This window comes from Cyphomyrmex costatus, unplaced genomic scaffold (assembly GCF_001594065.2).
Source record: "Cyphomyrmex costatus isolate MS0001 unplaced genomic scaffold, Ccosl1.0 scaffold254, whole genome shotgun sequence".
Lineage (NCBI taxonomy): Eukaryota > Metazoa > Arthropoda > Insecta > Hymenoptera > Formicidae > Cyphomyrmex > Cyphomyrmex costatus.
In genome coordinates this window covers 305785-328211 of record NW_017276629.1, presented here as the reverse complement: position 1 = coordinate 328211, position 22427 = coordinate 305785, and the positions used below count along the sequence as shown (strand labels likewise).

The 22427-nt window shown below is 33.0% G+C and overlaps 1 protein-coding gene across 2 annotated transcripts in view; it reads right to left on the bottom strand.

Annotated features, from left to right (window-relative positions):
• ssh (Protein phosphatase Slingshot) overlaps positions 1-22427 on the bottom strand; it is a 128671-nt gene that overhangs the window by 99381 nt on the left and 6863 nt on the right. Inside the window, exon 2 of one of the 2 annotated variants that reach the window (XM_018540612.1) lies at positions 19822-19877. In XM_018540612.1, the coding sequence (XP_018396114.1) occupies positions 19822-19877 (56 nt within the window). Of the gene's footprint in view, positions 1-6359; positions 6411-19821; positions 19878-22427 lie in introns of those variants that run through there. The other variant, XM_018540613.1, reaches the window with a different exon arrangement.

Here is a 22427-nt window from a genome sequence, read left to right as displayed (position 1 = left end):
AAAAAATGCATTCGCTTACAAAATAATAAAATATTATGTAACGAGTTTTTTTTACTTTTAAATCATGGATTAAAAATTTCAAAACGAATTTAAAACAAATAATCGATTTGCGTGTGCGATGATCATATCGCATTCTTGCACGAAAAACTACAAGATTATAATCATGAAAAAAAATTAAAGATAATAACGTTTCGCAAGATTTGATTAAGAATGTAATGTTAAATTTAGAAACGGCTATATTGTATTGAATTGAAGTAATAACTTGCCAAATGACTCTCTCTCTCTCTCTCTCTCTCTCTCTCTCTCTTTTTCTCAGCACAAATCTTCTGTTACCGTCATATTTGATTACCAATTGATTACATCAATCAATGACAATCGAATCTAATGACTGTAATTTCCTCAGGTTCAAATATGCCATAACGATTATAAGTTTTCACAAAACGATTTTTGTCTAATTAGTTTCACACAAATGCATTGTAATATGTAATACGTAAAATTCCTCGATTGATGTTACATAATGAGTGCATTATTATCTATCGATAATTTATGAATTCCGATTTATCTTTCATATAGGTGTACAAAATCCACTTCGTATACTAGCTGCTTGTTAACTTATAAAAGAACGAATTATCACGATTGCTTTTAATAATGATCGCTCATCAATTATTTTTCAATTTTATTACCTTCATCGGCAAAGAAAGTTGCCCAGGTTTAAAGAATGATTTATATGCATTTTAATGGCAAAATTATGATCTTTATTCAATAAAATTGTAATATGTACGAAAAAGCGTATCCAAAGAAATTAATTATTTAAGAAATTTATGACAAGTAACGTTATAGACGTATTGCTGCGCCTGAAGTTCGTATGATTGAAAGAATCTATTATAAGTGAACGTTAATCTTACTTAAATGTGTCGCGTTAAATCACTTTTGTAATTTTATTATAGAATGCGTCTCCGTAGACGATGCAAGGAAAATTAATCGTCATTTTTAGTAGGTTTTGCAGCTATTATAATAGAAAAGGACCACTAGCGCAACTCTGTCTGGCCGACGTATACACGAACTTTTTCATAATCACATCGTATAGCAAGGTGCTACGCACATCAATGGAATTAATCCACGGTCTTAATGGGCGTTTCGCTTAGAAATTACATAATGAGAAGTTAATGATCTCAAGAAGATCACGTGGACGTTGCGAGCTTCCTCGGTTATAAATATCAATCCGTGGAGTGCCCACAAACGGTCTCGCGGCTGAGACTTTAATATTCGCAACGGCTACGCAAGTATTGATTTACGATCGGCGACGTGCACGAGAGTATCGTCCGCGCGTAGAGAAGAAGATAACAGACCGACTGTTCGATCCAATGATTACTCGGCAATAATCGTCGCTACGATTTATATCGTAGCGACGAGAGACCCGTTAGCAGCAGTGCCGAGATAGAATGTTACAGAGGACAGCTGCGGCAATACGGGAGCTAAAGCTACCTTTTTCTAACGGTTATTGATAGAGATACCACATGTCCGATTGCAAATTTATAATCACCGCTACTGATTAGAATAAGAATAACTCAATAGTCTGTACTCATCTCGAGATACATCGTGTAACAATACTCGTGACTCGTCCGATTAACGAAGCAATATGAAACTGGCACGTGAGCTGTCGTTGTTCTATATTAGCCTATCGATTAGCCTATTAAGTTCACTTTAGGCTATAACCTGCATCAGATTTCAAAATAGAATTTTATTTCAAACTGTACATGCCGTATATTTTGACGTAACGAATATATTATGATCATTAGTTTATACATAATACTTGTGTATTCTAAGTTCAAATGTTTTGCATATGTATTAATACGTATAAGATTATAAATAGAATTTTATATCCTCAATTCAAACTAAAGATTTTTAGAACGATTATCATAGAAACGCAATTGAATATTTATATAGGTATCCAATTCTAAATCTGTGTCGCTAATAACAACGTATATATAATCGAAAAATATGATTTGTTAAAAAAAAAAATAGTTTTACTGAAATATATACTTTGCTATTTAATATAAACAAAATTTAAATACCCCAATTGGTAAACTAAAATTTTGAATAACATTTAGAAATATTTTATATGATTATTATTTTTTTTCAACAAAACTATTATAAAATAAACTTTTTTGCGTTCAAATATGCAATATTCGTACCACGCATAGTATATAAAGAATGTTTCTGAGCTATAGTTATGGATATTCAACTTTCTTTTCTATGGTGACCCCTCTTGACAAATAATCAGGATTCCCTTTCACACTTCGTACATATAAAAGCGCGCAGCTGATGCTCCGAGTCAGCTGATGCTGACAAAGGAGCGCTGCTTTCAGAAAACACATGGTACCCACTAACACCCGACACGCTGATATTCGGGTACATGTTTTCGTAGAATTTTTGCGTATTAATAACCTGTTTATAGAAAATTCTTCTGTACCTCAATGCGATTAACTTTTAATTATTCACGATTATGATAAACATATTAAATTTTATATACATTTTATACGTATTTACTTACTGCTTTTTCTGTCATGAGTTGTATTTATTTATTATATAAACTAACAAAAAATAAATCTCGTTGCAATTCAACTTATACAGGATATTCAATTAATTTATATAACATTTTTTTCTTTGGCTGTATATACTGATCACAATCAATTGCAATTGCTCAGACTGAATACTTAACCGAGGTAGGCATATTATAAGCTGAACTCTGTAGTAGACAGAGGTTCAGTTAAAGACCCTTGCCGTTCAAAAAAAGGAACAACAAAGAATACGGTTCGTATGCCGGTGAAGGCTGCGTTGCCAAGTATCCGACCATCTTAAACTGGACCATCGCTAACGGTACGAGGAGTATCTTTTCTGCGTAATTTCTGATCTCTCAATTAACTCTTATTGCAGAATAACTTTTTGCAAAAAGATATTTGTACGAAAGAAACGCGAACTAATCGAAAATAAATCAGTAACCGTGAGAAAAGCTACGAGTTATTGCTTATAAAAGCCATTATTTGAGAAGGTAATAAAAAATATATCCATATTATAAAGAATATAATATATTCTCAATTACTCTGTTTTAACGATAGGTAATAATATTTCATAACCAAGATTTACAATAATTCAATTACTTGAGAATCGACCGATAAACAAAACAATTAAGCGAAGAAAGCCTTTGACTAATAACAGACATACATCGGTATGTTCAGAAAAGGGTCATTGCTTTGTTTTTATTCTTTTATTCTTTGAAATACGTAGTTAATAATAATAATAATTAGATTTATTGTTAAGTAATTATTGAATCGATATATTAAAAAACATAGAAAAATTATTATCAGACATTACCAATTGTTGAATTGAATTCACTCTCGTCTAATTTAATTGTTTCTATAATATCTATCGTCATAAACAAGTGCAGTTGATCAAATACATCCTGTGTATGGCACATCATGCAACAGACAGTTAATTAAATGTAATGTAACGTTGTTGATATTTCAGAAAGAAGATATCACTATTATGTGTATCGAGGGAAAAAAGAGAGAAAAACAAGATTTGTTGTTTTCTGAAAACCGTTATTTCCTAACGGTTAGCAAAGTAATTGTCGGTCAACCAGAAAGTTCACGGCGAAAAATATAGTTAAAAAGAAGTTGTAAATGATTCTTTTGGTCTACAGTTACGGCCGAGGTCTGACATCATTCGCGGTAAGATCTCTAATAGTAAAAAGCAATGCAATAGAGTAAAATTCCAGCAGGAAATAAACTTAATTGAAAATATTTTTTAATAACATCTACATAAAAGATTAAAATGTTATGCTGTAAGACTTCAGTTCACGTACAATTAATATCTTAATGCACTATTTGCGAGACTATTTATAAGTCGTTAATATACATATATTGCTTCAAGCTGATATTAATAAACAAGGTAATCAAATATTTTTTTCTCGTCTCATGTCGGCATTTTAGTTGCATTTTAAAAACTAAATCAATTCACGGACATCAATATTTTATTATTTGAAAGTGACGTCATCCTTGCAAAATAATTTATTAAAATCGATTGCTCCAACGTACGTGATTACTTTTGGTGTCCGATACGGATTTGCACCCAAAGGAATTTTCCGTTATAATCCGCAATAATCTTTTAAGCTTACGCTGCAAAATGAGCAATGACTTTGCTACGCTGGTAGGATTAAGGCGTATTATCGATCGTCCCTCTGGATTAGATCGTTCACGCGGTCTCCTATCGTGCGAACAATGATCATTCGATACCCGTTTTACTGTACTTTGAAAATGACACTTGATTTACGGCTTCGTTTTACAACGCAATCCGGCGTTACGTATATATATGTGACATATACAGGAAGTCCGTATTCTTATCGCTACATTAAACATGCTGATCTCAATTTGTTACGTTATTATATTATTCATTCGTCCCTTATGTAAAATCAAACTGATATCTTCTTCTCAAATTAAAATAATGTATCACTTCCTTCATAAATCTACAAAAAGACACTTTGTCTTAAAATTTCTTCTGATAAAATTGTATAGGCAATAATGAAACTTGTTAGATAATACCATATTTCTAATCACTTTCTATTTTAAAAGATAGAACTTCTTTAAAATTTACTAAAGTAGAAAGTTCATGCCAATGTAAGTGTTTACGTTAAACAAAATAAAAAACATTTCATATAAACACCGCGATCAAGAAATTATAAAAAGTATTTTTTAAAACAAGACATTTAAAAATTCATTAGAAATAATTAATTGATAACAATCGAGTGTCAAGTATGAAAGTTCCGAACACGCTTTTATTGCATACTTCTATTTACACAACTGCTTGTATCAGTAGCAATATTGGCAGTTATACATAAATAAACACTGACGTGGTTAAGACCGGGAGCATCGTCAAAGAAACGGACATTGTAACGTAAATCATGATGCGCGTTGTTAAATATTTAGCGTCTCTGCGATGGGATCAATTTGCATAGCGTATTTGGTATGCTCGTAAAAACTCAAAATACGCATTTGACAATAAACTGCGCCGTGAAAGTTAAACTCATTCTACAACTGCGTAAGTATAGTTGTAAAAACTAAGAATTAATCAATTACAGTAAAATATAAGGAAAATATTCGACTCTAATTCGTCAGTTCTTACAACGACAACTACTTACAAAGTTATAATTAGTCATTTAAATTAAAAAAGAAATTTATAAAATTTTAATAAACAATTTATTTGTACAATACTAACTAAATATTTTCTAAATGTAAACATATATTTATTTTCTATAAGAACCATTAATTTGATTTAAGTATTCTTTTTAATGGAGTAAATATTTATTTAGGTACTACAAGTAAATATAATTAGAATACTACTAAAATAAATACATATATATAAAAATTTGGCAATTTTGTTCAGTTTGTAGAATGAACTTTGCAACGATTCACACATACCCGGAGCGACATTCTTATCACTCGGGCCACTGTACATTGACCATTTGGTTCATCTAGAGACCCTCCTATAATAAGAGTCTGGCCATGAGCAATTTTGTCAAACAAGATGAAAAAATATGTATTGTCTCTTTTTATATATGCTATCTCATTCTAACTTATAGTATCTTATTTATTCCAAATTGTCAACTTTCTGCCACAGTAGAGTTAAGATTTCATAAGTTTTCGTCTAATGTAGTGAAATACTAAGTTTCGATGGCACCTTCTAATTTATTACAACTAATAACTATTTAAAATGAACGATTCGAGATTGGATTTTATTGTGTTTCTTGTGAGAACTGGAACATCTCATCGAGCAATTTGATGTGACATGCCTTACAAGGATCATTTTAAGTTGAATTGATGTTTAATTGAATAATATACAACATTAGCTGAGGAAGGTTCAAAATGAACCGAAACGTTCGATTTAATTTTTGAATAAATTGATTTTGAAGAAATCTATTTTTATTGGATTTGCGTAACAATAACAACGCCATACTCTCATTTGCCTTTTGATAACCGATTTTTTGAATTTCAAGAGTCTATACAAAAACGTATTGTTTTATTTACTCAAGTTAACAAACACAACGGAACCAAAAATGTTTGTCATCTCATGGCTAGACTCAATGGGATCTCTAAAGTGTATCTCATCTCGGATGAATAATTCAACGTCTCTTTTTAAATCACAGTCATTGTCATAACGTATTATAAATAAACCTCGATTTCATAAAACATCCTCTAATTGGTGTCCAATCCTTTGAACGAGCGTTTTATTAACTAGGATTAGTGCCAATTCATCCTTTAACAAATATGCGGCGTGACACATTACAGACGAAAGAAACATACCTAATGTATTGGATGTATCCGTGCCTGGCGTCTTCGAGCAGGAACCCCGCAGGGTTCCTCATCTCGATATTTTCGAAGACCATCGAAGTCAGTTCACAGGACACTCCGCGCACTCGACGGCTAACCGCTCGACTCCATCAATTTTTCACCGCGGCACTCGTCTCGTAAGCAGCGGAACATTAAAACGCGGTTTGCGCTCTGACGTCGCCTTGAGACGGCGGTTCAGAACGATGCCGCGTATCCCCGAGACATCGTCCCCGTCGGTTGGACCGGCGCGCGTCGCGACAAAGGCGACTCCGGGTGCACTGTTCCACTTCGCGCCGGGTTCACGATGCGCGACAGGTCACGCATCCGCGCGAGCGAAAGCGAGAGGCGTTTCACGCCGTACCGACACGCGGACGACTCTCATCGACGCGAATGCGCGAAGCAACTGGAGACAACTGAAGCCCCGGAGCAGGCGCACCGCGCGCGCAGGCTCCTCGTCTCCCTCTCCCTTCACTCCTACCGGCCGACGCCCCACCATCCGACCTCGCGTACACCCGTAGCGGCTTCTCGGTCGATCGAGAGAAGGCGCCGCACACACCGCAACGAGGAGAAGAGTTTCACTGTACCAAACCGGCATCGTATAACACATTTTCATTGTGTATATCGCAAAGTGCGATTTATACATATGTACGTGTACCGTTCCTTTACTCCAAAAGTGAGTAAGAAATTAAATTTCCCAGGAAAGAATATTTTTTAGACTCGACAGAAAATTATTGACTAATCAGATAATATCGTAAAAAAGAACGTATTCTTAACATGATAAAATAACATTTTTAAAAACTATCTTTTTGAGTTGTGACGATTTTAATAATATTCTAAACCGCCTCTTTTTAATCGTAACAATCTTAACAATTTTTTTACTGAGTTAAGTCAGATTACTTTTTATGATAAAATAATATTTACTTAACTTATTCATGATAATAACTATAAAAATTATATTTTTACAAATGTATTATTTTTTAAGTAAGAGAGTGATATAATCTTCTTTTATTTTAAAAAAATCCCCTGTGATGCATGTAATTTTTTTTTTAAGAGTCCTATAAAATTTAATCTTTTTTTTAAAAGATCCTGTTTCGAGCACGGTGTTTTCAATTAATAACGACGTTTTAATGACAAAATTTACGTTAATTCCTTTAATTAACGTGCCATCGTATTATTAATGATCACAGCAGCTTGTCAGTCGATGTTTTCAATTTTTTCCTTGAGTTTTTAGAATGAAGTAATTACAGAAAACGCGAGAAGACCTTGATGATTTGCCGTCATGCGTTTCACCCTCGTGAAATCATTAGCCTGAACATTTCAGATACATGTGTATGTGTATTGTACCTACAAATATACCTATTCACGGTGTTATTAATGAAGAGTTATATGAAGAAATATATGCTTCCATATAATTTCTTTCTTAATTCAAAGTATTACATTTTTTGTATTAAATTTTTTACTTAATTTTTATGTTACTTTCCAACATATTCACCTCGTGTTAAATTAACACAAAAATTTGGGTGGACAAAAATTTGAAACAAATAACATAAGTTCAGTTTAACACAAATTGTAAATCTACACGCGACTGTGTTACATAAATTTTATGAAAGACGTACAAAAACATTAGATCTCATTGTGCATATCGTTTAAAATATGTGTGAAAGATATATAGTACTTGGTAGACGAAGGCAATGAACGTCTCTTAAATTGTGTAATTTAGAAGGCAACGGCATCAACGTCAATCAACATCGTATCTATCTCGATCTTCTATTTCAAATGCTTTATCGTACTTGTATAAAGATATTAACCTAGCAAAAGAACATCGTATATAAACTAGGTATAATGGCGCAAAGTAGTCTTTAATCAGCGAGCCATCTCACCTCAGAGTTATTACATTATGCCATCGAATGTATTTACAGAAATGTATTGCGTGTTACACGACGCATGTATGGTATTATAGCAATTGTCCATAACGAGAGAGCCAATTGCACAGCGCCTAAGGGCATGATAGTCAGTCGCACAAACAGATCAAAAGGCAGCGAGTGCATTCTAATCGCGAGATTCGCAAATAGAGACGCATTTCTTATTTCCATTATTACAAGGACTTATCCATTCGTCAGATTTCCAGCGATCAATAGCTAAGTTCACTGAGATTTCTAACATCCTACTTTTATTCGAATCAAATAATGAAAGACATTTCTACCAGACATGATATTCAATCGATAAGAGTCGAATGTTTCTACCTTCTGAAATCGATTATTCATACGGAGTCGTCAAGCAACGGTTAATAGATAGATCAACGTTTTCAATCGACCTTTAAAGATATACACAATAACACACACACGATATGAAAAATTCTAGGAATAGTATCATAAAAATACAATTCAAAAAATGTAGTATAATGCTCTTATTTTCTTACAATAAACATCTGTCACCATTGACATACTGCACCAGTTACTATTGCTGTTTCTATAATACATTATATGTACCCTATATACAATGAAGTGATCTAGATATATATTCGATTAATTGTTAACTTGACAACTGCAATGATAACTGATTTTTCAGTCAAAAAATGGAAACGTTTTAAATATTTTATGTCCCGTTTATAACAAATTCGCGTGTATGTGTGTGAAAGTGTTCGTTTATAAAATAACGAGTACAATATTAAGAACAGCTGTGATTTACAATAAACAATAAAAATTAGAACAATTAATTATATATTTAAACATTAATCGATTTATATCTGATACTTTCGCTACAATAATTAGAAATAAGTAATAGATATTTTTAAAAGATGATCTAATGCGAATCTACATTTTTTCTATAAACGATCATTAAAATATAAATATTTTTACACCCCGTCATTAAAATATAGATTCTTTTTCTCTACTTAATAGTACGACTTCAACTATCCTATTGCAAACAGTGACTCATCGCGTACCATCCTATACACTAGTAGACCGTTCCTTCGAGATCTCGTTACACGAATCATTTCTCAATTTTTTCACTGTCAAGGGGAGCGCATGCGACGCATTAATCATCTGCGTCAACCAGTCCGGTCTCGTATGATTGAAATTGCGGTTACATACCCGTAGGGTAGACGAAACTAGGTCGCGTTGTATCTAAGATTGTAAGATAGTAAAATGACTTCGCGGTGCATCTCGATGCTATTAATATATTATTTTTTTATTTACATCCGAGTGTATATCGGATACATATGATAACAGTCGTTAGTCCTCTTCACGCGAACATTTTGCGTATAATTTGCGAGCAAATGCAGAAGACTTACTAATGCGCGACGAACTATGCGAGGAATAACATCAATATTCATAGTGCATCGAACTCTTATGTCATGCATATCAACGATGTAAAACCAGGGAGAAATTCTCTCTGTTCCTCTCAATAACTCTTTTCGGAATGGCCCAACTATCAGATCTTTTAGCGCGGCGTGAAAGAATAAGCCGCTAAAGGTCTTTGAAAGTCATGTTATGAATATTTATGTATAGAGATAAGTATTAAATGGATATTGATTTGATATTGATTATGTATTTAATATTTATTATTATACATATATTATTATGTTATGCATAAATTAATTAATAATTTATAAGATTTCGATAAATTTTATTAAAATTTTTTTTTTAATTAAATTTCTCATACATGTATAAGAATTATTGAATAAAAAACTCTCAAAGAAGATATTTGAGATTTAGATACTGAATTCTATAATTATTTCAAAATACATCAAGTATATACAGATATTTACGAATTCTAAATATCCGGATACAAGGTTTACACGGATCATAGAACAGCATAGTTGCATTCGTGATAAGCGCCACGCATGCCGAGATGTCACGTTATTCATACACATGTCAGCTGACATCATCAGTGCATCGACCTTCGTTGCGATTGTCATATGTACGTATATGTATATGTTTGCTCCGATTTGCTAGCTCATCCATGCAAAACGCGAGTGAACACCGTATAAACGCTAATACGTTCACAGAGAAATCTCGCAGAGGACGACAGTCTAGAATCCATCTGTCTCGCATGATAAACAAAAACTATTCAGGAATTCCCGATAAAGGTGAGTCCCGATTAAATAAATTTACACAGTTTATACCCGAACTATTTTTCGATAGAATTATTTACAATCGACACGCTGGTATCTTAAAATATAAATAGCTTCAACTTCGCTACCTTTCTTAGAGAAATATAAATTGGATACCATAGTTGTAAAGGTCTATAAAAAATATTAATAATAAGAATCACGTAAGAATCTAAATAATATGTAGGAATATAAAGAAAATTCAGTCTATAACAAGCAAGACAAGTTAAAGGTTTATTTTTACAGAATCTTTTTAATTGCGAATGATAGATTTCCGCAATCTTCTGCAATATCAAAGATGATGTCCATCATAACTTAAAAACTAATACCAATGGATAAATTGCAATGATTATAGAACTGCAATTATAAAACTACAAACACACAAAACAAAATTGACTGCTCTCTAAATTTTTCAGAGTGTGAATCTCATTAAAAAAAAAAAAATAAAATCTTATTCCAAAGAAATGAAAATTAAGTGTCTTTCCAGTACGCAGAAATTGTTTTATTCAGCGGATCTTCGTGCCTTTTGAAACTTTTCATACTAGTATCCACATCCTTTGCAAGAAGCTAATAGTGCGTGCATAACATTGCGTTGAGACACGCGATGTGAAAATCTCCACGATACATGTCATATCACTTTTTACGTTCTCATCAAGAGGCTAAGGAAGGATGACAAATGAGTCTAACGAACCCGCAACTCATTTTATCTCTTGTTGACGTATTCTCGGTTCTGTCGAGAAAAGAGAGTCTATCTAAAAGATTGGAATGGAAAGGCACGTAATCGCCAGCGAAAGTATCCGATCTTCAGGGAATCGAGAAAATAAATCTGTCTTTCGTGTCAAATGAAATCTAACACTGTAACATAAACTAGTAAATCTATTTTCACAAATATTTTTACACGTACATACATACCTATATATCATTAAATATATCTTATTTTTGTTAAGTATAATTTATAATATAGATATTTTTATCAAGTTCAAACAGTACAAAGAAATAAGAATAAGTAAATTAAAGAAACTAATAAAGTAATCCGTACTTTTAGAAATATTATTTATTTGTGTTTCACTTCTTCTGTTTGCTGAGTAAATAACACTAGAGAAGGTGCTTATCAATGAAAACTGATGAACGCTTATCGATATACCTCATACCTATCCTATGATACGAGAGATAAACACCGAGCGAAAAATAGTAACGAGAAAAAAACCGGAAGAGAGAGTGCAGGGGAAGGGATGAATCTCAAGGGCAATTATGTAAATAACACAAGAGCACAATGAGAGGGTAGGTGAAAGAAAAGTGTAATTCTGTCCGATATTTTTATTTCTTCGCCCTTGAGATTGAAGCCCTTCCCCTTTGCACTTTCCGGTCTTTCCTCGATGCTATTTTTTGCTTGATATTTACGATGCATCCAACCATTTAAATCTACTATGTTTTTATCACGTAAATCCACGCAAGTTTAAACGCAGTTTTTAATTATTCATACATCAAACAATTGATATATTAAAAATGCATATATATGTACATATAAAAAGATAATTCAACGTTTATCATGTTTAATCACAGTGTAAGTTATTATTTAAAGTAAATGACTTTAACATAGAATACATAATGGAGGTTTGTTCTGCTCAGTAAATATACAGTGCTTCATTGCACGCTGTTACCTCATCGTGGTTAGAGTAACAGTGCGTAATACCGCTTATGAGCGCGCAATTAAAATCTCCTTAACGGGGAAAAGTAGCGGAAAGTTCAAAGGGTAGCCACATCAATTTTTATCTATTGCCGTTGCTAAAAATACTCTGCGCTAACGTGCATAGAAAGATATTATTAAAACGCAAAAGTAAAACTTTATATTACATTGTAATTTTAATAATAGCCAGATATATTTCATTTCTATCTATTATATTATATATCATAATATTGGAACAGAAAGCTGTAACTTTTTATCATTTATTTATTGAAGATAAACTCATGACGAAATTAATTCCTTTTTAGATTGAATATATACGAGGATAGTTTAATAATGCAAAGTCCATGCAAAGTCTAAAATATAATACCGGTATATATTGAGATTATTTTTACAATAGTATTCGTCAACTCTTGGAGGATCACACACCAAATTTCAGAGACATAGATCTATTATTTTGTGTTTAGCGTTCATTTGAATCGATCAAGTTTCGTGGTTTGCAAAAAATCAGAAAATACTGGTAGTGCTATATTTTAGACTTTACATGGACTTATCAAACTAACTACCATGCGTGTGTATGAAAAAACACTTGGTAATTTTGAAAAAATAAAGACTAGTCGTCTCGTAACGGCTGACGTCAATTTTGTCATTAGTTTCTTCTCTATATTCCTTGCTTGGAAAATAGCAATGTGAGAAGTGCAGAAGGGTAATGTACAACATCTCGATTATAGCGCGATTTTTTTTTTTTTATGAAGCCTCAGACCAGACATTGTGCTTACAGAAGGAAAGGGGATTACTGCAGTCGCGCCAGACTGACCGACGACGAGGACGCATAGTCGTGCATGAATTATTCAAGAGCTTCTTGAAACAGGCATCCGCGCGCGACGATCGATGGGCCCTGAGATTCGGGGTCTCACGAGCTGTCATCTTTTAGAATTCTTTCGTTAAGAGAAAAAGAGATATCATGCGAAAAACGTATTGCAGGTGGCATATGTAGTTAAAAAAATTCTTTTTAAACTGTAAACGTCTATTATGAGTATAATAGAGATTATATGTATATAACTGCCCGTTCAAAACGTAAATTAACTTTAATCTCATTGTGAGTTCAACTTCTTCTTCATTTTTTAATTCTTAAAACTAGAAATAAGAAATTGATGAAGAGTTAGTCCAATCAAGATTAAAATTAAACTATCTACATTGGTAGAAACAGGTATTTGAAATGCACTAAAATATTGACTAATGTGTATTACTATCTATATATATGCTGTTCCCTTGAATAGATTTTCTTTCTCGTGTCGATCTACACGTAAAAAGTGCATGCGAGTAAATAACCAGATGCAACGAGGCAATGTAAGCGATATAGTAAGTATACAGGATGCATCAAAATTATCGCTCTTTCGTGCAACGGATATTTGTTCGATTTGAATATTGTTATTCAAAATTACTTTTTTTCAAAAAGATGCAAACGATAATTAAAAAATATTACAGCTAGATAATAATGTCGTAGTATTTTGTTACACAAATAAATATAAAAACATTAAAAAGTATGTAACAATGTTAAATAAAAAGAGATATGAATAATATTATTTAAAATAAAAGAGATTCACAAATATTATTAACTAAATATTAGAAATATAAATTTTATAAATTAAAAAATGAATTTATTAAAATTAAACGAAAATATACTCCATTATAAAATATAATTTCATATCTTCTCAAAAAGATTTTTGCGTGAGACTCTTTATGAACTCAGTTAAGAACAATTGCTTGATATGTCGTAAGACAAAAACTAATTAGCAAGTTTCGGAGCGTGATCCAATCTCAAATTGCACAAGACCGCATTGTTCGCGCTCGCCCGAAATGCTTGACCGAAATATGGTTCAGGGTTACATATCTCATACGAAACTCTTGAAAAACTCAGTAAATCAATAAATACTATAAAGAATTATGTTTAAAGCAAAAATATGTATTCATTAATAACTACATTTATTTAATAGTCACTTAAATATTAATAAAAGAGATAAGTTTGCGTTAGTTCAATTTCGGATAAAATTTATGATTTATATTAAATTTACATTTGTCTCTCAAATGTTAGAACCTAATATCACAGGAAAACAATAAATTGCAAAAGAATATGCTATTAATCTTAAAAGGAAAAGTTTCTGTATCACATATAGTATTTATCATGCAATTCGTAGAATAATAACGCTATAATGATGATATCGAATCTGTTTCGAAAGCTATCATAATACCTAAGCTATCGATACTGGAGAGAAAGTACACAGTTAAAAACAGAATAAGAAATACAGACAGGAAATAATGTGTATTATTTGCCGTATTTATTTCCCTCGTACAAAAAAAAAAACTATCAGAATTTGCAAAACGAGTAAGTAGCGTGTATGCGGTATTATCCACGTTAGCGAGAGAAAATACGTGTATATCCGGCTATTATCCTCACGAGTCTCGTGACTCTTTGTTAGTGAAATTTACGAACGACCAAGAATCCCGTTCAAGGTAGACCGCCTCGGTCGACTTCAGGCCCCGAGAGCAGGTCGTCAGAGCTTCTTACGAGCTCCAGCTTCTCTCTGCTCGGAGTGTGTGATATTTAAGGAGCATATACAAACGTTTTAAAACGTGACGATTGGTAGAGCGTTAACTCGCTTTTTCCAATTCGACCGTTAACGCGTGTTGACAAGCATGGAATTCTATACAAGTATTGCATTGTAAAGGCAAATTGGAGATAACGCCTTCAAAGCAACGAGATATTGCAATTTCTATAACTGTGGTATAGTTACAACGATTGTACATGTCCGTTGGCTAACCTGGCAAGCGCCATCAGGTGACTATGAAAATTAAGGGCATCAATCCACTCGCATAGATTGACCGTAAACACCGGATGTCCCTTTCTTTTTCTTATGACGAGCGATCGAAGTTTTTCTCGTGGCAAAAGGCAAGGAGGCGTGCAGAAAATTATGGAGATTCGCCGGACGCAGATAGAGCAACGTCCACTCCATGACGGATACTAATGAGTTTGCGGTCGGGATCTAAATCTATGGTAGGTCACACGGAACGTGAAAGTACGTCGTAAACCATGTTGTTGTATTGTCGTCGAGACGCTCGTAAAATAAATTACATTCGGATGAATATTTGTTATTGTGACTACCCAAATTCGTACAAGAATAGAAAACACGTGCCCAAAATAGGCTATTTACTTGTTTTAAAGTAAAATTTATTCTCGTGTTACTCTAAATACGAAAAATTCGCATTCAAGTATTATAGTTGCTAAATTAAAGTTATTTAAATTGATTAACATAAACCCAAGGCTTTTGATAATATTTGAAAGAAGAATATAATATCATTTACTGACAAGCAAAATGTTAATATAATTTTAAGTAAACATAAGTCCATCTCGCTTGCTTATTATAAAATTCTCATATACCTACTAAATTTCTTTTACAATAGAAACTCTACTAAGCGTTCCTGTTTCTTACGACGAGAAGATCTGAACTTAATTACAATTATAAATCTGAATCAGTACCACGACATCAGTTTAATTACTTTTGGCACTACTTATGTTCTGTAATTGACACGTTTACGCAATTTGTTTATCGAAGATAATGAATTTAAAAAAATACTCTGAGAGATTTTCGATCAAGACCTTTGTTAGAATAACTTAAATTAGATAAATAATTTATTATCGTGAATATATAAAAATGTAAGAACAGTTGATAAATGTTTTGCAAAAAGTTTCTTTCAACTTTCAATAGTGAAACATTACTACATATTTCGTAATAACAAAAATAATTTTTAAAAAATAACATCGTGACTTTTATGTGTCATAAATCTGACGTACCATATAATAAATAAAAATATGTTACTAAACTATTCTTTCATATATATATTAAACGTTAACGAATGCATTAATGAATAAATGTAAGTGTATTGGGGCATAGAATAAACAAACTGTTAGGTAACGGAAATTTTCATTATGGCTCCTTTTAATACTTAATAGTTTTGTTACATTGCACTAAGTCAACATTATTCCCTAACAGAAGAGCACCGCACGACTTCGTATTGGCAGCTTGAACTTTAGCCGAACTAAAGGTCGTGTATCGGATACATGCCCTGTTGAAATGCCTTGCGAACAATCTAGCCAAAAATAGCGAGCGGCCATCGGTTCTGCCAGGAGCAAGAATTGAGGGTATTGTATTACGACGTTGATTGCCTACAAATCGACTTTTCCACACAGAAACAAAATAAGCAGAAAGCGTATAACGATTCGCGATACATCGATATAACTGATAACCAATACAGTACTTTAACTAAAATTGAAAACAATGGTGATTTTGTACACTCAATACAATGCAAAATATCAATAAAAAATATTTACTTAACAATTTTGAAAATTGCCAATTCGCATTTATTCCGATCAAGATTAACGTCTGTGAAGCTGGCCCCTCATTGTCAAAATTTTGAAAAAATAAGCAGAGTTCTGGTTGCCCCCCGAAGAGTTCTAGAGTTCTCTATCAAATTTAGGAAGAGAAGAATATTTTTCGTCTGTGGACTTGGAAAAATTAATAATCTGTAACTTCAAAGTACTATATCTTTTTAAATATTGATTTTAGAGCATCGATTGTTAAGGATAATCGTTAGAACTCTTCGGGGGGCTACTAGAACTCGTATCAGATTGTTGAATTTCTTTAAAAAAAAATTTTGGAAATTCGGTGTTTTCTTGAGAGTTCTGATAGCCCCCCAAAGAGTTCTATCGATTGTCCTCTATAGCCCAACGTGCTAAAATGAACGGTTTAGAAGTTATAGCTCTTCAAAGTTGCAGAATCGTGAAGTTGGTCCCCCCGTAATTTCAAATGGTGTTTTCGCTGCTTTAATCAATAGAACTCTTCCTAAATTTGATAGAGAACTCTAGAACTCTTCGGGGGGCAACCAGAACTCTGCTTATTTTTTCAAAATTTTGACAATGAGGGGCCAGCTTCACAGACGTTCAAGATTGGTTGTATCACAATTCAGACTAACAAGCTTTTTTTATCAATTTTGGAATCGATTTTTTCTTAACAAAGATCACTGTCTGTCGTATAGTTTTCTATATGTATAACACTTTAATATTACATATGTATTTTAATATTATCGAAACTCCAAGTGAAAAGTGCATTAAGGTGAGATCCACGTTTGAAGTTAACCGAACAATATGATTTCACTGTCGGTCTATCTACTTCCGTGAGACTTATCCGCTTATTTTCAATCTATTGAATTGAGGCTATTGAAAATCACTATTTTTATCGAAGAAACTTTCTCTTTAATTGTTCAAACAACCTACCGCTACAATTTATAATCCGTTTATCCTGGACTGATCTGTGGGAATTACGTGCTTTCCGTCTGTTCTGTCATTTGTGTGAAAAATCGGATTCGCACTACGATTCGAAGTCTCGTCCGTAGCAATATCCTCCGCGATTAAAACTCGTAACGATCGCGACCCTCGTTTAGAGCAGGGGTATCTTAATATCCGCTTGCGCGACGGGATAGTTTTTTCCTCTTTCCATCTACGAAGCAACTCCGATTACGTCTCCCGCGTAACTTTACAATCGGCGTACGAAGCGAGATGTTACGCAAACACACCGTAGAAAGTCAGACGATTAAGAGCGAAGCCTTCTCCTCGCGGCAGCCGCCTCGAGTAGGAGAGTAAATCAGCGAGTTCCGTGGGGATTTCCCGTGCGTGCATGTTCATTTATGCACAAGTGCGGTGCAGATTGAAAACGCATCACACTGTCCGCATGCGAGAAATTCACGCGGTGAATTTATCGGAGAAATTATCGTGCTTTCCTTTGTGGAATACAAGTTGGATGAGGCAAGTTAAAGCGACTCGAAAGAGGAAGCGAAGACGTACTTCCACCAGGAAATATTGAAACTCATTTTCGTCGTTGATTAAATAACACCGTGTTCTCGCGTTATTTCCTGTTGAACCGACACGATTCCGAGAGCGCGATCAATCGTGAATTCGCGATACTCACGCGAAGAAGAAGTGCCTTTCGCCTCGGGAAGAGATCGTCGATCGTTGACGCCATAAAATTAATTTATAAAAAGTTCATTGTACTTATTGTCCTGTTGTAGATTTTATTTATATCATTATATAAAAAGTTAGATTATTAAAAGTTGATTAACAAAACTCGAGAAATGTAACGTAGTCTCTCATTTTAAGTACACGTTTTTTTTTCATATAAAATACTACCTTATATCTTTAACAGAAAAGAAGGATATATTAAAAAAAATAAATATATGTTTGCAACCATGCTCAGAAAAATGAAGTGTAAATAAGTGCATGAAGCTTTTCAAAGAAATTATTAATAATTAAAATAATGAAAATAATTTCTATCGTCCATAATATAATATATTAAAATTTTATTATAAATAAGTAAACATAATAGTTTAAAGATATTAGCAATATATATATTATCTTATATATTTTTATAATATTTGCAAACTTATAGTGACAAAAATTATAATATAAAAATATATAGTATTATATATATTTTTATTATAATTTTTATTAATATAAGATTGCATTATTATTATACTGCATTAAATTCAATATGGAAAATTTTGCTTTGGAAAATAATGCATTAGTAATGTAATGGGTTTAAACAAAACATTCTAAAGATAAAATCTTGAAAGCATGCATAAAGTAAACTAATTTCAGATTAGATATCCATTCACATAGTGATAAAACCAGCGTCGATCGTTGTAACACCTCAATACCTGTCTCGGAGAATATAAACATAGCAAAACACGACGGCGTTACTCGGCTAATGCAATAAAAACGCTTCGCGCATCTCAAATATCCGATGATAAAACTTAATCTATATAAAATCGTCTTATATCCGCGAAACTAATTACAAGAAAATAATTGAATAAAATTCGAAATATCTCTTGCAATTTTTGCAAAAGAATCCCGTAACAGGAATTTTATTACATCGACGATAATCATGAAAACCTATAATCTTACTGCCAATGGTCGAAAAACGAAAATAAATTATTCATTAAGTATAGAATGCTACTAGTTAGTCTACAGATTGCTAGTCTGGCTTAATATATCGTATCCTTGTCGCGACTTATTAACTCGCACCCGCATTGAATTCCGCTTCATTTTGCGCTTTTCGAGCTGGATAGCCGAAGCAACTATGTGCTGACAAACGAGGAAATCAGCAGAAAATATATCGCATATGAGATGAGAGCTTGGAAACTTCTCTAATCTCGATACGCTTAATGATACAGCCTTGCGAGTCGATGTTATCGTCATCAAAGCTGGATACACGTATCCGCTTATGTAGGGTGTCTCGATCTCAGCAAGAAGATTTGAAGATTAGGGCAAAGCACACATCATCAAAATAATGTGTAACTTAGAATGCGCGTTAAGTCTTTATATTTTATATATATATATATATATATTTTTATATCTTTATACCAAAACTATACGCAAATACGATAAAATGTTCATTGAATTAATGAAAATTGGTCCAATGAATTTTCGAAATAATTTAGATCATAAAACTATTACTAGAATTCATTGCAAGAATCAATATTTAATTGTATTAATGAATCCAGTTATTAACGATAATAATCGAATTTACCTTTTACAACTTCTTGTAGTATCCTCATCGTCAACCGGTGCTCCTGCTCCAGAATCCTGAAAAATAATAATTTGCTTATATACTATATACTATCTCATACGAGTATATAAAGCATATACTAGGAACTAAACATATGATAACAGGTTTATATCTTAGAACTCTCATTATATATTTCCTTTTCAAAGATTAGAATTCCAAGATTAAATCACGCTTGTAAATCAAAGGTTAAATTTCCGGAAGCGGATAATCTTTGTCTCTGTCTCGCAACTTCTTTGAGTTATAACCTAAGAAATTATTAATTAACAAGGCGGAACTTTTTGTCTGCTTCCTCTTTTCACTTTCGGTCAATTTCTGCTAACAAACAAAAACCGTCAAACAAACAGAATTAATAATTTGTGGTGAAAGCGCTAACAAAGGATTGCTGCCGCTTAAATTACGTCAATACCAACTCCATGACAGGGAAATACGGATAAGCCTTTATTCGTCCCCTCTGTATAGATAATTGAGGTATCGTGACAACCACGGCACGGAACGTTGGAAAATACAGTCGTATACTTGAAGACAATACTGCATTTGTAAGCTACCGAATAAAATTGCTGTCACAAACGTTCAATTCGAAAGTTTATTATAGCTATCTGACGAATCTTTGACGACAGTACAAACAACTCTGCCCTGGAAAAATAGAGACAGAGATTATTCGCTTCCGCAAATTTAACCTCTAAATTACAATAAAATAAAATTTTTATAAAATATTAATTCCGTCTTACACATTTTTCAATGAATTTCTTCCAATCATAAAAAATATAAAGATTTGTGTGATATAACGTCTCTGTGAAGTTAGCACCTCAACTTTAAAAATCGGAAATTTTAATAACAGTACTGCTTGCACCCGCAATAGTTCTAGAGTTCCTGATAGGTTTCATCAATAGTACTGTTGATTTAGGCCAAAAATTTAAAAAAAAAAAAATATGCGGTGCTAACTTCGCGTGGCACCGCAAGATTTCAAAAAGCCGATTTTTATGACGGAATCTCACAGTACTCGAAGAGTACTACAGTTCCTGATCGATTATAACAATAGTACCGGCCATTAAATATTTTTAAATAAATTTTTAAAAAAAGAGCACGCACCTCAACTTTCAAAAAAATTATTCTTTTTGCGCCATTTTGTAGTACTCGAAGAGTACTACAGTTCCTGATCGGTTTTAGTGACACTACCCACCTTTTTAATATGTTTAAACAATTTTTCGATTTGCGCGCTGCCACCGCACGTCAAGAGTAAAGTACCCCTAAACGGCCAGTACTGGTCGAATTTTCGACTTTTTCCGACAGTACTACAATAGTTCCGAAGAAATATGCAGGTGTCTTCGACTCGCGTCGAAACCTGTATATTTCTTCGGAACTATTGTAGTACTGTCGGAAAAAGTCGAAAAGTCGGCCAGTACTGGACGTTTAGGGGTACTTTACTCTTGACGTGCGGTGCAAACGGAAAACTTAAAAAATTATTTAAACATATTAAACGAGGAGTACTCGGGTTGACATCTGCACATTTCTTTGGAACTATTGCAGTACTGTCGGAAAAAGTCAAAAAGTTGGCTAGTACTGATTGTTTGGAGGCACTTTACTCTTGATGTGTGGGGGTATGTTAAATTAGCACCCCAACTATAGTACTCAGGAGTTCTGATTAGAGTTCCCACTTCCTTTTGACGAGACGAAGAGTTCCCTATAGTTAATAACAAGAGTTCCGCTCAATAAACATTTTTTTTACATTTTTTAAAAATGGGGTGCTAACTTTTTATCGAATTTCGAGGTGGAATAGTTCTGAGCGGCTTAATAGCTTCAATTTGCGATAGCCTAGAGTTCCTGATATTTAAAAAAAAATTTTTGAATAATAAAAAAAAATTAAAAATTTTTGAAAAATTAATTTTTATATACAATAGTTCTGATGATAATTCCTGCTTCTTTTTGACGATACGAAGTTCTCTATGATTTTTAATGACATATGCACTTCATAATCATTTTTTAATAATTTTTTAAAAATGGGGTGCTAACTTTTTAACGAAATTCAAGATCGCATAGTTCTGATCAGCTTAACAGAACTATTTTGTGAATACCTAGAGTTCTTGATATATAAAAAACATTTTTGAAATATAATAAAGTTTTAAAAAAAGAGTAGAAATCTTTGAAAATTTTTTTGAGAGTACCGAGTAGTTCTGAGTAACGTTTCGTATAGTACTCGACGAGTTCTATCGAAAACTGTACGGTGAAAAAGCGATTGGATCAACGGTTTGCAAGATACAGCGACATTTGTCAGAAGATCAACAATTTTTAAAGTATATCTCGGAAATCATTGGTCCAATCACTTTGAGCCCTGATACTTTTCGACAGAACTCGCCGAAAACTGTCCAGAACTACGATCAGAACTACTCGGTACTCCCAAAAAATTATAACTTTAAATTTTTTTCGAAATCCAACGTCGGAAAATTTTTTGAGAGTACCGAGTAGTTCTGAGTAGCGTTTCTTATAGTTCTCGACTAGTTCTATCGAAAACTGTAAGGTGAAAAAGCGATTGGACCAACGGTTTCCGAGATACACTCACTTTAAAAATT